At 36.0% G+C, this 15,323-nt stretch overlaps 1 protein-coding gene across 1 annotated transcript in view; it reads left to right on the top strand.

The window, feature by feature from the left end:
* The window catches only part of ATP8B1 (ATPase phospholipid transporting 8B1), a 135,545-nt gene extending 120,503 nt beyond the window's left edge, over window positions 1-15,042 (top strand). Inside the window, exons 23-28 of the mRNA XM_001366279.4 lie at window positions 2,377-2,600; window positions 3,670-3,753; window positions 5,182-5,427; window positions 5,968-6,106; window positions 7,316-7,446; window positions 13,124-15,042. Of these exons, the coding sequence (XP_001366316.1) occupies window positions 2,377-2,600; window positions 3,670-3,753; window positions 5,182-5,427; window positions 5,968-6,106; window positions 7,316-7,446; window positions 13,124-13,348 (1,049 nt within the window). The 3' untranslated portion in view covers window positions 13,349-15,042. The remainder of the gene's footprint in view (window positions 1-2,376; window positions 2,601-3,669; window positions 3,754-5,181; window positions 5,428-5,967; window positions 6,107-7,315; window positions 7,447-13,123) is intronic.
* The last annotated feature ends 281 nt before the right edge of the window (window positions 15,043-15,323 follow it).

The raw sequence follows: 15,323 nt of genomic DNA, 5'->3' as shown, positions 1-15,323 counted from the left end.
TCAAGGAGCTTACATTTCTACATTCAAGGCCATCACTCATCAGAACCTCTTATGTTGACTGATGGTTTCTAACTTTCCTTTGGAGCATGTTTTTGTTTTCCAGTTAAACAAAGAGATTTTCTTTTTCTTTTACTTTACTTTTGAGTTTTGTTCCAGATTTATCATTTTAATTGTTTAGCTCAGGTTAGTAATGAGGGCACTGAATTTCCTTTGGTATTAGCTTCTCTTTAAAATTAGATGATTAAGCTGGATGATTGCTTAAGAGTTCCTTCTAACTAAAAACGTTTTAATTCTATAAGTCAGCCAAGTCACAAGTGAGTGATAGTTGTAGATTATACATCCCCTACCTACATCCTTCTTTGTAACTTTGCACTATACTTAACCATACAAAATAGAAGATATTAAATGCAAACTTGGTAAAGTTTGAGTTTTCTAAGGAAATGGTAGTAACTTTTCCAGAAATATATATTATTTAAAATTAAGTTCTTGGAGACTCTGTTGCTTTGGAAAGAGCCTTGGCCTTGGAACAAGAAGATAGAGAGAAGAACATTACCTCTGATATTTATTAGATATTTGATTGTAGACAAGTCATTACAGGTCAGCTAGGTGGTACAGTAGATAGAGAATGAACCTAGAGCCAGGAAGATCTGAGTTCAAGTCCAGCCTCAAATACTTACTTGGCATGTGATCTGGACATTGTCACCTTTGTTTGCTTCATTTTCCTCATCTGTAAAATTAGTTGGAGAAGGAAATGGCAAACTACTCCAGTATCATTACCAAGAAAACCCCAAGTAAGGTCAAAAAGAATTGTACACAACTAAAATGACTAACCAACAGACAAGTCATTGAACTTTTCTGAGCCAGTTTCTTCATCTATAATATGGAGGTGATGGTCTTATACACTATTCTCTTCTACCAGTCCTAGAGCCACAGATCTAGAAATACCTGTCTCATTTAAATTCTATGTCTTTTTCTAATTTGATGATATGCCACATAGAAGAAAATAGGAGCTAACAGGCTGTAACTACTTTAAATATCCTTTAGAATAGCTTTACTAAGTCAAAAAATCATGAAGTTATTTTTCTGTTTGTCTAAGTTTCAGATCAATTTGAAGCTTGAAATTCATCTTTGAAAGCCTTTTTTTTTACTTATCATTTTGCTTGGATTTTGACCACCTCCTGGACTCTTAAGAAGCAATTAATTTTCTCTATTACATTTTCCCTAGCATTTGTTCATTATTTTTCATCATCATAGCAATTTTTTAATGCTTAAGTGCTTCAGAAGATGTATGATGACATCTTTTGGGTACCACCTCAACCAATGCAGACTACAATCCCTCTGCTCCCTAGTATATGGTTCCTTATGAGTTAGTGGAGATCATAAATAATTGCCATCTGATAATCAAGTCAAGTTAGGTACCAATCATTATGCTCAGAACTGAGAATACAAATTCAAGAAGAAAGATAAACAATCCTTGCCCTCAAGATTACATTCAAATGGGGAAGACACATAGAAAAGGAAGCTGGAAAGGAAGAGAGAAAGAGGAGGAAAATACCCACACATAAGCATGATGGAGAAAATCTAGACTCAGTAGTAGAGCCTGGAAAGGAATGATGATGATGTGACTGGGTTAGGTGTTTTCCTTAAAATGGAGGTTTGGGGAGGAACTAGCCAATCAGAGGAAGGGACCACAAGGATGAAGTATACTTGCAGTATGAAAAGACCATGAATTGGAGTGAACTTTTGGTGATAAACCTATCCATGTTTAGCTAGGTTGGCTGAGCCAAAGACGCAATCTATTTGGGAGCTAGCACTCAAAATCTTTCCAGCATAGGAAGGACCTCATAAAGCATGTACTCTACTGGCCTAACACTGCATCATCCAGGATCAGTAATTTTCTCTAATGATTCATCAGAGAAAAAGTATTAAAAAGCTGTTGTTTAACACTACTGTAAACTTGATTCTCAATGTTCTTATTCATTATCCTAAAAAAAAAAAGTGATCTAATGACTCTTAGAAAAGTAAAAAAAATCAGTAAAAAAAATTGGGCCTTTTTTCATTTTATGCCTAACAACTTTCAAAAATAACTTTAGATGGGCAAGTGGTGCTAAAAAATATTCAATTATTCAACTCTGGGGTTAATTCAAAAACTTCAGGTGAAGAACCTCGCTATACAGAGAAAAGATTCAGAGAACAATTGTGCTATTAATATAGGACTGTGTTCCATTTAAGGTATTTTCTGCTCATTTTTACAGTTGTGGGAGGAGAAAATGAGAGGGAGTTATGGGTGAAGTGGAGTTTAGCCATTTGGATTGGTATTTTCTCTTCTAATAAGTCCATAACTAAGACAATTTCTTTTGTATTTTTCTCCTTTAGCTGCTCACATTGGTGTTGGCATAAGTGGACAAGAAGGTATGCAAGCGGTCATGTCTAGTGATTACTCTTTTGCTCAGTTCAGATATCTGCAAAGACTGTTGTTGGTCCATGGTCGATGGTCCTACATCAGGATGTGCAAGTTCCTCAGATACTTCTTCTACAAGAATTTTGCATTCACTTTGGCTCACTTCTGGTATTCCTTCTTCAATGGGTACTCAGCACAGGTAATATGAGACTTTTTTTAAATTAATATAAATTTTCAGTGACTGGGATTACTACCAAGTGAATTTCCATAAAACTTTAAGTTATAAATAATTACAACTACTTTGGCTTTTTTGGTTATAATAGCTCATTTTTGTTTTGTAGTTGGCTGTTGTAGGGAGTGGGGATGGATATTGTTCTTTATAGCTGAAGCATAGTGCATGACATTATTTTGGCTTCTGTTACCCTTCTTAATGTTTCTTGTAGTTTCAAAATAGTCATTTGTTTTGTGTTTTTCTGAATTTTTTACCAGTTTGATATAGCATATATATAGTATAAAATATATGTATATATATAGTGTGTATATATTTAAAATCTTGAGCCTAGAGGGAAAATAATTAAGTTTATTTAGAAATAAGAATAGTAATGGAAATACAAAGTAGTAATGGAAACATATAAACATCTCTAATATCTTTTGTGCTATTAAGTTATATTACCCTAGGTGGAATATTTTCATCCATTTGAGGAGTCTCTATCCCTGTCGTGTTCATTTTCACATCATCCTCCATTTATATTTCTCATAAGGAAACAGAATGATATTAAAGAGAGTGTTTAATGTATTAGTAGTAGGAAATTATGATCTAGTTTATGGAATAGCCTGTGCCTATATGCATTTTATAAAAAGAGACTTACTGAATTTATCATTTCTTGAATAGTAGAATTGACTAAGATTTATGTTGATCAAACACCTTTCCCAGCTAGAGAAACCCTTGTTACTGGTTTTTCCCCTTAGCAAAATGGGACAACATGTAGTTTGGGGCCACTGTGTGTCTGAGACCTTGTGGCCTAGTAGAGTACTGGACATAAAGTCACGAAGTACTGGGTTCAAATCCTTCCTCCTTGTAATACTAACGATGTGAACATGAACCAATTTCTTACCTTCCTGAGCTTTAATTTGCTCACCTATCAAATAGGGATTATATAACCCATTATTCCTAACTGTGTTTTTATAAAGAATGAATAATTAACATGAAATACTTTGCAAATTTTTTAATGCTTCATAAATATCTGTTTTCATTATTTTCACATTAGACTGTTTATGAAGACTGGTTCATTACACTGTACAACGTCCTGTATTCCAGCCTTCCTGTGTTGCTAGTTGGCTTGCTTGATCAGGTATGACCCCTTGTTTAGACTTTTAGTTAGAGAGCTTGGGCACATTTGAGGAAGTTAAATTTTTTTTTAATTTATGATTTGGTTTTCCTGAGTGCAATAAGAGCGATTATGCTGCTGAAGTAACAAATAAGCAAGGATCACCTCTCTTCCCAGCTTTCTGCTCATTATAAAGTTGAGGATGGGGCACTGAACATTATTAGCTACCCAGGGGATGTAACTTAAAATGTTACCTACAACAGATTTTCCCCCAGACTACTGCAGCTTTTATTAACCTAGCTAAATTGATTTGGAAGAGCTTTGTAATTTTATGTAATCAAAATTGTCTTTTATGGTCATCTATTCATTATTTGGTTAAAAATTCTTCTACCTCCCCTTATGCAAGGTAGTAACTGCTTCCATTTTTTCCAATTTTTTTACATGATGTGACCTTTTATATTTAGGTGACAACCATTTGGATACAGTATAAGACAGTGGTTCAAATTCAAATAGAAACATATTCCTGCCACTGTATTCTGTCTTAGTAAACTACAAATTAACATTATGTTTGCTGTGTTGTATTTTTACTTATCTTGTTAAACATTTTTCAATTACATTTTAATGCAATTCTGAGTCACCAGAGAACCTTTAACTGGCACATGCAGCTGAGGGCAGGGAGTTTGACATCTCTGGTATAAGATACTTATCTAAGATAATGATCTAAGTCAAATCCTAGAAGCCTTTTCATCTTGATAAAACTTTCCAAAGTTTGTGCACTGTTGACATACCTTTCTCCAAACTCAACTGTCACCTTCAGTTCATGATGATTCACTGGAATAGGACATTAATGGGAGAATTTGTGTAGGTAATCTTGGAAGAACATATAGGTAAATCTGGAAGGGCCTGGAAACACTTCAAGTACCCACTCAGTAATAATCTATGTACTTACGGGGCAGCTAGATGTTTAGACCACCGTGAAGTTTTTTGCCATCCCTGGAGCTCTTTGTCAGAATAATACTAATTGAAGGAAACAAAACCAAGAAAATAATGTGAATGATTAGTAAGGTGGTTTATGGTTGAACCCTGAATTGTAGTGAATGGTGAATGGTGGCTTATGTAGAGTGTGGTGTTTCCACAATGTCAGACATAGTTACTGTCAGTTGGGTTTGATGAAATATTTTCCTTTGTTGCAAGGATGGAGTTGGGTAAGAGGAAATGATAGTGGGGTCAAAAAATGACAACAATATAACATTTCCATACTGTAGCAGGTTGAAGCAGTTTAAAGAGTAAGTAATACATGGGTTTAAATGAAATTTCCATCTGTAGAGTAGAAAACATCAATCATAGGCATAAAGTGCCCATAAGTTCTGGTTGTGCCCTGGGCACTATAATGTTGCTTTGGTTCCTTTTTGTGCCAATGGCTAGTAACTCTTATTTTATTTTTCTCTTAAGGATGTGAGTGACAAACTGAGTCTTCGGTTCCCCAGCCTATACGAAGTAGGACAAAAAGACTTATTGTTTAACTATAAGAAATTCTTTATAAGCTTGTTCCATGGAGTCTTAACCTCAATGATCCTCTTCTTCATACCACTTGGGGCTTATCTGCAAACCATGGGGCAAGATGGGGAAGCTCCTTCAGATTACCAATCCTTTGCTGTTACAGTAGCATCTGCCCTTGTAATAACAGTCAATTTTCAGGTAAACAAATTTAATTGAATAATTTCTGCATATAAAATATATTTTGTTTATGCATGATTTTCTGTCCTCTCTCCAAGTTTCTCTGACACTTTCTGTACTATGAATGTAATTTTGATAACTCCCCCCCCAACACTTGAGGATGGCAAGGCTGATTTCAGGCTAAATCACCTTCAAATCAATTTATATCCAAATTGCTAAATGTTAAGCCCTTCTATTCTTTTCTTCTTGAAAGGCTACATGTTATAGTGGCTAAAGCTCTGTACCTGGGGTCAGAATCTGATCCATGTTCAAGTTTAAGTTTTACCTCTTTACCAGTCATTTAAGTTTGTTCATTTTATCTCTCTTGAGTCTTTAGTTCCCTCTTCTATAAAATGGAAATAATATATTACTAATCTGTCTCACAGGGTGGTTGTGAGGATCAGATAAGATGTTGTAGAGAAAGTGCTTCACAGCCTTCAAGCCTTTAGCTAAATGTGAATTGTTACTCATTATTCCACTAACCCCTAACTTAGTACTATTTTCTCTTTGGATTCCCAACAGATAGGTTTGGACACTTCCTACTGGACTTTTGTAAATGCTTTCTCCATTTTTGGGAGCATTGCTCTTTACTTTGGGATCATGTTTGACTTCCACAGTGCAGGAATCCATGTTCTCTTCCCATCTGCTTTCCAGTTCACAGGTCAGTTCTTTTCACTTTCAAATGTAAATTAAAAGAAAGTATGCCTCATCAATTTTCTAATTTCTATATATTGCTGAATTGGTCAGTGGTCCTAGAAATTAAGTTTCCATCTTTAAAATTCTAGTTCAAAGAAAAAAATTGAAATCTATTTTGGGGGGAGCTAAGTAGCACAATGGATAGAGCACCAAGCCTGGAGGAAGGACCTGGGTTTAAATCTGGCCTCAGACACTTCCTAGCTGTGTGCCCCTGGGCAAGTCACTCAATCCCATTTGCCTACTCCTTACCCTTCTGTCCTAGAGTTGTTACTAAGACAGAAAGTAAGGGGTTTTAAAAATCTACGTAAATTCTAAGATTCTGTAAGAAATTTGCTATAAACCTCTTTTTCTCTATGGCAGTTCAGAAATTTTGATAACTCATTTCTTCTTGCCTTTATTCAAACCCAAAATAATCCCAGTGTCCTGGTAAACAATTGTCAGAAGCTGTTCACTACATTTAATGAGTACCCATAATTACTAGCACTGCAAAAGTTAAAGTTAAAAAGACTATTCCATGACTCCTTTAAACTTAGTCATAACACACAAAGCAATAACCAAGCAAATTTGGCCATAGGGGATGCTAATTATTGCATCTAAATTGGTTACTTGGGTCAGATGACTATGTTTATTTCTGAATTGATATTGTATTTTTCCCAGACCTAATAAATGTTCATTGGAGTTTTAAAATTATGTCTGACCAAAACTATAAATCAGGCAACCCTTTTTAAAAAAAAAATACCCTGATGAAAGAGCATAATTTGATTTTCCCATATGTATAATATATATAGCACAGGAATATTATTATTTTGAACTTTTTTCAATTATATGGACTACTATTTTTTCCATAATAGATCCATATAGTGCATAATCCAAAAAGTCTTATAATACATGCTCTTCTTTTTTCCCCAGAAGAAGGGGCATGGAGGGTGGAAATAAGCACATTTACTTCTAACTTTTTTTTTGCTTTGCATGGACTGGTACTCGGTTAGTTGTGTTCCATCAAAATGCTCTGGGAGCTATGGGAATTTGGGGGTGGGAGGCATTTCAAAAAAAATCACTATGTATATTGTAGAGTCATGAATATTCAGGAGTTGATTCTGTGTTTTTTTAACAGTAGGGAAGCTGTCATTGCCAACTGACAAAAGTTATATTTCTCTCATCTTATTCTCCATAGGAACTGCTCCAAATGCCCTAAGGCAGCCATATCTTTGGTTGACCATCATTTTAGCTGTTGCAGTATGCTTGCTTCCAATTATCGCCTTACGTTTCTTATGTATGACAATCTGGCCATCAGAAAGCGATAAGGTAGGTAGAAGCATAATCCTCCTTTAATTCAACTCGGATCTATTAGGCATCTACTGTATAGAATGCACTATCTGAGTACCAGGGAATCAAAGAGGAAAGAAGACAACAAGGCAAAAATGCCATTAAGGAGTTTATAGTTGAATGCGGGAGATATGATAGATCTAGAAGTCAAATGGTAGGTACAATGTGATGGGTGCATAGAGAGAGATCACTGTGCACAGCAGGGCAGATCAGAGGAAGTATCATAGAAAAGGTGACCACTGGGCTTGGCTTTGAAGAAAGAAGGATTTCAATAGACAGAAGAGCAGAAGGTTCTTCCTGGGATGGACACATACAACAACACTGGGGAAGACAGAACAAGAATTGATAAACATGAAGTAGTACGGTTTGATAGAACAGATGAAGGTAAATATAGGACTGTGAGATAATAGTGGAAAGACAAGTTGCAGTCAGACCATAGAGAGCTTTGACTGCCAGGCTGAGACATTTATATTTTTATGTGGTAAGCTATTTGTAGCCATGCAAAATATTTGAGCAGGATGTTGAGGGGAACAAACCTGGGCATGAGAAAGATTCTCTCTAGTAACATTGTAAAAATTTGGTTTGAAGAGGACTAAGAGACAGATCATTTACAAGACTGTTTCAATAGTTAAGGCAAAGCATAATGAGCTTGTAGGACAGCTAGACAGCACAGAGGACTCTGGGGCCAGAGTCAGGGAGACCGAGTCAAAATCTGGCCCTCAGACACTTCCTAGCTGTAGGATCCTGGACAAGTCACTTCACTTAACCCTATTTGCCTCAGTTTCCTCATCTGTAAAATGAGCAAGAGAAGGAAATGGCATACCACTCCAGTATCTTTGCTAAGACAACCCCAAACATTCTCAAAAAGAGTTGGATACAACTGAAATGATTGAAAAACAAATATGTTTCATGTACTTATAGGGTCAGGACCTTTCCTGAGAGAAAGAGGAAGGAATGTGGTAGTGTAACAAGACTGAAAAAGAAAAAGAAAATATAGATTCAGTGGAATTTAGGAACTTATCAGCTATGTATGGTGGTAGAGTGGGATGATGAGAAAAAGGTCAAAGCCAAACATGAGAGATTTTTTTACCTGAATGGTTGGGAAGAAGGTTCTCCCATGGACAGAAATGAGTAAGTTTGCTAGAGGAGTGAGTTTGGGGAGAGAATTTCCTCCCTTTCCTCTGCCTGCATGTTTCCCTAGTTTAAGAATAATCTTCTTTTCCCCTCCACTCTTCTATTTCTCCCCCTCTTCAGTCTAAACTTTTGGAGAAAATTACCTATATAGTCTACTTTTATTTTCTCATCATCCACTCTTCCCCTCAGCTCTCTGAAATCTGACTACTATCCCCATCATTCCAAATTGCTCCCTGGAAAATCAGCAATGACTTTGATTCCAAATCTAGTCATATTCCTTTGGTCCTCATACTCTTTGACCTCTTGGCAGGCATATACAGCACTGTTCTACATCACTTGAGTCTACTGACTCACTGCTCCCACAATGAAGGAGATATTGAACTCTCCTGACTCGCTTCCTTCATTTGTGAATACTATTTTTGTTTTTCTTCCTAACTTTCTTTCTTCTTTCTGTCACCTTGAAGTGGTTTTCCCAAAGTTTCTGCCCTTGTTTCTTCTTTCTATATTGGCTTCTTTGCTAGTCTCATTTACTATTGTTTCATCTTCCCATCCAATGCAGATGACTCCTAAAGTTCCATTTCTAGCCTTGACATTCTTCCTCAGCTCTTAGGTGATATGTCTCCCTGCAACTGCAAACTCAATATGACCCAAAGCAATTTCTGTTTAAACCTTCTCTTTGTACTTACTTCACTATTTCTGTCAGATACACCACAATTCCCTGCACCTTTTTGCATTTTAAACTGGTGTTATTCTGACTCTGAGGCAGCTAGGTGGTGAAGTGGCTAGAGCTCTGGCTTTGGAATTGGGAAAACTCATCTTCATGAGTTCAAATCTATTTGTATGATCCTAGACAAGTCACTTAACCCTATTGGCCTCAGTTTGCTCATTTGTAAAATGAGCTGGAGAAGGAAATGTTACAAGCCATAGATACAACATTGACTATAGAGTGAGACAACCCAGGTTCAAATCCTGACTCATCATCTATATGGCCTTGTATCGTATACTTAAACTCTAAGGGTTTCACTTTCATTATCTTCAAAATGAGGGAATTGGACTAGATGACCTATAAGGTCTTTTTCAGATATAAATCTATGATCTTATGGAATGCTAAAAAATAAAAACAAAAGACTCAATGGCTTTTTATTGACTCCTGAATAAAAGTGAAACTACTTTACTTGGCATTCATTGCTCTTTAATATTCAGCAGATTCTTATCTTTCCTATCTTACATTGTTCTGTGCCATACAGTTTATGCATTAACCAGAATGGTCTGCTCTCTGCCACTGACCACATCCTCTCCTTTCCAGTTCTTTGTTTTGGCTCATATACTTTTCCTCATCCTAGAATGTATTCCCTTCCTGCCCTTTCCTATAGAGTTGTTTTTGGGTTGATTGGTTGGTTTGTTTGTTTCCTTGGCTTTTTAAAATTTTAAATATATTGATTTATTTGTTAGATACATTAAAATTCCCAGCAGGTATCTCTCTCGCTCCCCATCATCATTTGACAAAAAGATATATATGTACATATGAAACTATGTTTTGCTTGTTTCTATTTATCAGTTCTTTCTCTGGAGGTGGACATACACAAGTCATTTTTCAAACAATATTTCTGACACTATATGTGATGTTCTCTCAATTATGCTCATTTTACTCTTTGTAATTCTATTTGGTCTTTCCATGCTTGTAAAATAATTAATCTGCTCATTCCTTATGGAGCAGTAGTATTCTCTTTCAGTCACATGTTACAGTTTGTAACCCTTCCCCAATTGATAAGTTTCCCCTCAATTTCTAGTGTCTTATGACATCTGTAGAATTTCTATCCATCCTTTCAAGTCCAGGTCAGCGTTACTTCTTCTGTGAAGTCTTTCTTGATCTCTGTCTCTCCACTGTCAAAGATTTATGTTCTGTCAGGTTTACCAAGGATTTTTTTTAACCTGTTTACATAAGGGGCAAATTTGATCATGACCATCCATATAGGATTCACAGTCATACTCTCCTGAAATAGAGTATGGCTGGCCAATTTATATTCTTATTGTTGGGTTGAGGAGGAGAAAAGGAATAAATTGAGGTAGTTCAGAATTGAAAGATGAACATTTTGCTCTTGGCTGAAAGTTGCTACTTATCACCAGATTCATCCGCTACTTTCCACCTGCTACAGGGGAACTAATTAGGACTCACTTTCAGGGTCTGACTTCCTGCATTTTCCCCAATTATAAACATGAACTAACACGTCTAAAACAAATGCTACTCATCACCCTCCAAAAAACTGAAAGATGAATTGGGAGAGAATAGTAAAAAGCTAGTGAAAGGAAGTACAAAGTTAGCAAACGGATGAGGGCATGTTTAGTGGATCACAATTACCAAAGGGTGTTGGGCACATTCTAAGAACAAGAACTTCAAGTCATTCAGGTGCTTTCTATTGTCCAGCCTAGGGACAGCATTCTTTCCTGTAATTACACATTTCCCCACAGTTTCTTCATGTTGACAATACCTCATCTACGCACAGGCCTTTGTAGTGATGTCAGTTTTTCTAGAAGCACAGATAAAACATCCTTAAGCTCTTGCTTCCATACCACAATCTTTTGTCCCTTTGTCCTCACATAGTATTTTTGTTGTTAAGTATTGCACCTTTTAAATGTACCCATCATAATACATGTATAACCCAGAGCAAATTGTTTACCATCTGGGGGGGAAGGGGGAAGGGAGGGAGAGAGACAATTTTGATCTTATCATTTCAGAAAACATGTCAAAAATTGTTATTACATATAATTGGGGAAATAAAAAATCTTTAAATAAAATTACCCAAAAAAAGTGTTCAGGACAGTGCCTGGTTTAAAAAAAAAAGTACCCATCATTTTCTAATCATCAGAGTTTGTTATTTCTCTGTTGGATCCTGAGGACAGCAACCATGCCTTACTTAGACCTTATACCTCTCCTGGTGCATGGTAAGAAGACTGAGTGCACATTAGACATTTATTTGAAGAATGAACACATGAGGGGCAATTAAGTGGCTCAGTGGATAGAAATCCAGGCCTGAAGATAAGAGTTCCTGGGTTTAAATCTGGTCTCAGATACTTCCTAGCTGTGTGACCCTGGGCAAATCATTTAACCCAAATTTCCTTCTGCCTTGGAACCCATACTTAGTATTGATTCTAAGACAGAAGGTAAGAAGTTTTTAAAGTATGAATATATAGTTTGCTTTTTAAATGTTAACTTTTGTAGCAATGTCTTACGGAGTTATCCAGCAGATAATTGGAAATGTTGAACTAAAACCTAAGGGTGTGATCAGTCCTGAAGAATAGGAGAACCTGGATCATATTTGAAGACAGAGGGTTGAAAACCCAAAAGAAAAAAAAAGAACATCAGAAATGAAAGCCACAGGTAGAATGATCAATGATTCAAAGCACAGAGGGATTTTTGTTGTCGATGATAGGCAAATGTACTTCATCCTTTAAGAATAAGAGGAAAGATATAAAGAGGCTATAAGGTAAAAGAGTAGTTGAGCCACTCCCAAATGACTATTTCACTTTTCCCAATAAAGTAGAAGAATATCTGTCTAGAGTGGGATGGAAATGCACGTTGGTGTTCAAGGTGAATGAAAAAGGTTTGACCCAACTGCTGTATAGAATGTAATAGAGTCAATAAAGGATGAATAAAAGGACTGCTATGGGCACTGTTAGTCCACATGAGATTAGGCAGCTTAAATTTGCAGTAGAGCAGTCCACATGACTTCATACATTCTGTCAGCTGTACTGGGCAACTTGGCACGAATAAAAGGTGTTGCCCAAGGTTGAAATTTAACAAATCAAGAGGAGAAGGATGGCTTCAAGGGTGACAGTGAAGAGAAACATGACAATGACCAGCCATGAGGTCAAGCCTTTATCAGAAGGAAAGGGACATAATCTATATAGATGCTAACATGATTTTCAAAATGTAGTTATTTCTCTTGCTTGGAATTTTGTTAGACTTGAACTGAGGAGAGTGTTCTGTTTGTGTTCTGTTTTTCTCATCTTTTTTCAGCATATCTTGCAAATCAATTTAAGCCAACAGTTTCTTGTTAGCCTTTTTTTAATCTACTATAGGAAATGGTAAAATATCTACTATTCTATACACACTTCCCAATATTTTGTGATTTATATACTTAAGATTTGTGCCTCCATTATAATTCTTGCCTATAGCCTGATTTCTTTTATGCTTTATTGATTCGAAGACCTGGTCATTTATTAAGCATTTCATAAGTACCTACTATGTGTCAGGTACTGTGCTAAGAACTGAGGGTTTGACAAAAGACAAAAAATCATTGCTGCTTAAAAATACCTCACAGTCTAAAGAGGAAGACAGCATGCATGTAATTATTAAAAACGAGACATATACAGGATACGTTGGAGAACCATGTCAGGAGGCACTAAGATTAAGGAGGACTAAGAAGGATTTCTTGTAGAATGTGGGACTTGGGGTGGGTCCTATAAGAACATTCAAATGATCCATCTGCCTTAATCCCATGTGTTCATTCCCTTGCTGCAGATTCAGAAGAATCGTAAGAAGTATAAAGCAGAAGAGCAGTGGAAACGAAGGCAAAATGTGTTTCGACGGGGAGTATCATCTCGTCGCTCTGCTTACGCTTTCTCCCATCAACGGGGATATGCTGACCTCATCGCCTCAGGACGGAGCATATGCAAAAAGCGAGCCCCACTGGATGCAATAATAGCTGAAGGAACTGCAGAATATAGACGAACCATAGACAGCTGATGTGAATTTTTCCATGGAAATAGTTTTACTGAAATAATTGCACAAAGAAAAAAATTTATATATTTTTATGACAGACTCTCAGGATTTTTTTAATTGAATTTGACACAAGGATATTGAAGATATACATAAAAATCTACTCGGTTGGGACTATTAAAAATTAAACAAACCAAGTATGGATATTTTTTAAAAATTCCATTTGTTAAACATATTCATGAAACTAAAGCTATTAACTCAAAGGGTTTTTTTTTTAAACCTTATACTCATAGGGAGTGACGTGAAACAGCAAAAAAAAAAAAGGATTGTTAATATTAATGATGTATAACAAAATTAAAACTAAGTCAAGAAGATACTGGTAAAAGAGTCTACTTAGAAATACTGGGGCAAATGGGTGAATTAGTGGGTAGAGAGCAGGCTTAGAGACAGGAAGTCCTGGATTCAAACCTGGCCTGAGACACTTCCTACTTGTGTGACCCTTGGGGAAGTCAGTTATCCCCAATTGCCCAATTTACTCTTCTTCTGCCTTGGGACTGATACGCAGTATTGATTCTAAGACAGAAGGTAAGGGTTAAAAAAATCATTATCTGGGAACTGAGGGTTCTGAAGGCCTTTGTGGAGTTGTAAATGGGCTGCATGGTTTTCTGCTCTCCTTGTTTTTTGGATATTTGATTTAACAAATGAGTGCAATCCCAAAGAAATACGTTGAATTTGGCATTGTTTCTTTTTTTAGTGCAAGTCTAAAACAGTGCATCATAACAACTTTTAATCCTCTCAAAGCATGTTGTTTAGGGATCCTCCTAGAATCCTATTGTAAAAAACGTTCTTTTCCTCTAAAGGAAAATCTACATTTTTTGTTTGTATGACAACTTGTTGTTTATGTGTATAATTATGAAAATGTGGGAGATAGTGATAAATCACCTAGTATTTTGCAGAGCTTTCTTCTGAAAAGCAAACTTTTGTGCCTGCCTATAAATAATTGTAAAGTATTTTTATAAGAGAAGTGAGTAACAGAGACCTCATTCTTTTTCACTTGGATGTTTCTAGAATTGCCTTGAGAGAAAGAAAAAAATATTATTAACCACATTTCGAAGGATGGTAGTATGTGTTCATTTCAAATGATCATTCTAATTTAATCATGGGAAGCATCCTCTAATGAGGTTAAAAACCATTTTTGTCCAAAGGCTTTCCTCCTTCTGTCTAGTACATAAACTAGTTTCTTTTGCTAGTGAAGATATAAACACGTTTCACCAGTACTGCCTTCTACCAACACGCTGCTACTTGATGTTAAAAATGTCTGCCTGTCATATCAATTCCTTTTAAGGAGCTTAAAAATGTATATAGTTCTTCCAGGTGCGACAAGAGAATGTATAGTTCTTCATTTTGTTGAAATAAATTAAGAAAGTTTACAACTTTTCCTCTATCATGTGAATAAAAAGGAATGTAAAATTCACTTTTTTTTAACAATGGTAAAAACTGAGTCTATAATTCTGTCAATTTCATATTTTGCTTCTGTTTTGTCATAATTGAATGTGGGGCAAGATTGACAATGCGAATGTGTCAAAGACTTATACTGTAGGGTGCAATATCAACAATCTGAATATGCAAATTGCTTTGGAAAATTATTTCCCTTTATTTGTAAATCTGAGATTTATTTGTAAATATTTTGTTTACAGAATAATAAATGCTTTAGTAATATATGCTGGAAAGTGATCATCTTTTCACAGGTGTATAAAGCTTTTTTCCTAGAAGAGAGAATCTGAAGCTTAGGTGATATATAGTTGAAAATGATGAGTCTAGAAATTGAGGAATGACTTTAGAGTTTTAAAGCAGAAGTAAATATACTTTGAGGCATGGAAGTGAAGAGCACTTGACTTAACAGTCAAAGTCCTGGATATGAGCCCCTTTTGTTGTCATCTTACCTGGGTGATTTTGCATGTCACCAGTTCTCTGAGATAGTGATGACAAAAATCCCTGTGGC

This window comes from Monodelphis domestica, chromosome 3 (genome assembly GCF_027887165.1).
Source record: "Monodelphis domestica isolate mMonDom1 chromosome 3, mMonDom1.pri, whole genome shotgun sequence".
In the NCBI taxonomy this organism is placed as follows: Eukaryota; Metazoa; Chordata; class Mammalia; order Didelphimorphia; family Didelphidae; genus Monodelphis; species Monodelphis domestica.
This window is presented reverse-complemented; position numbering and strand designations above follow the sequence as displayed.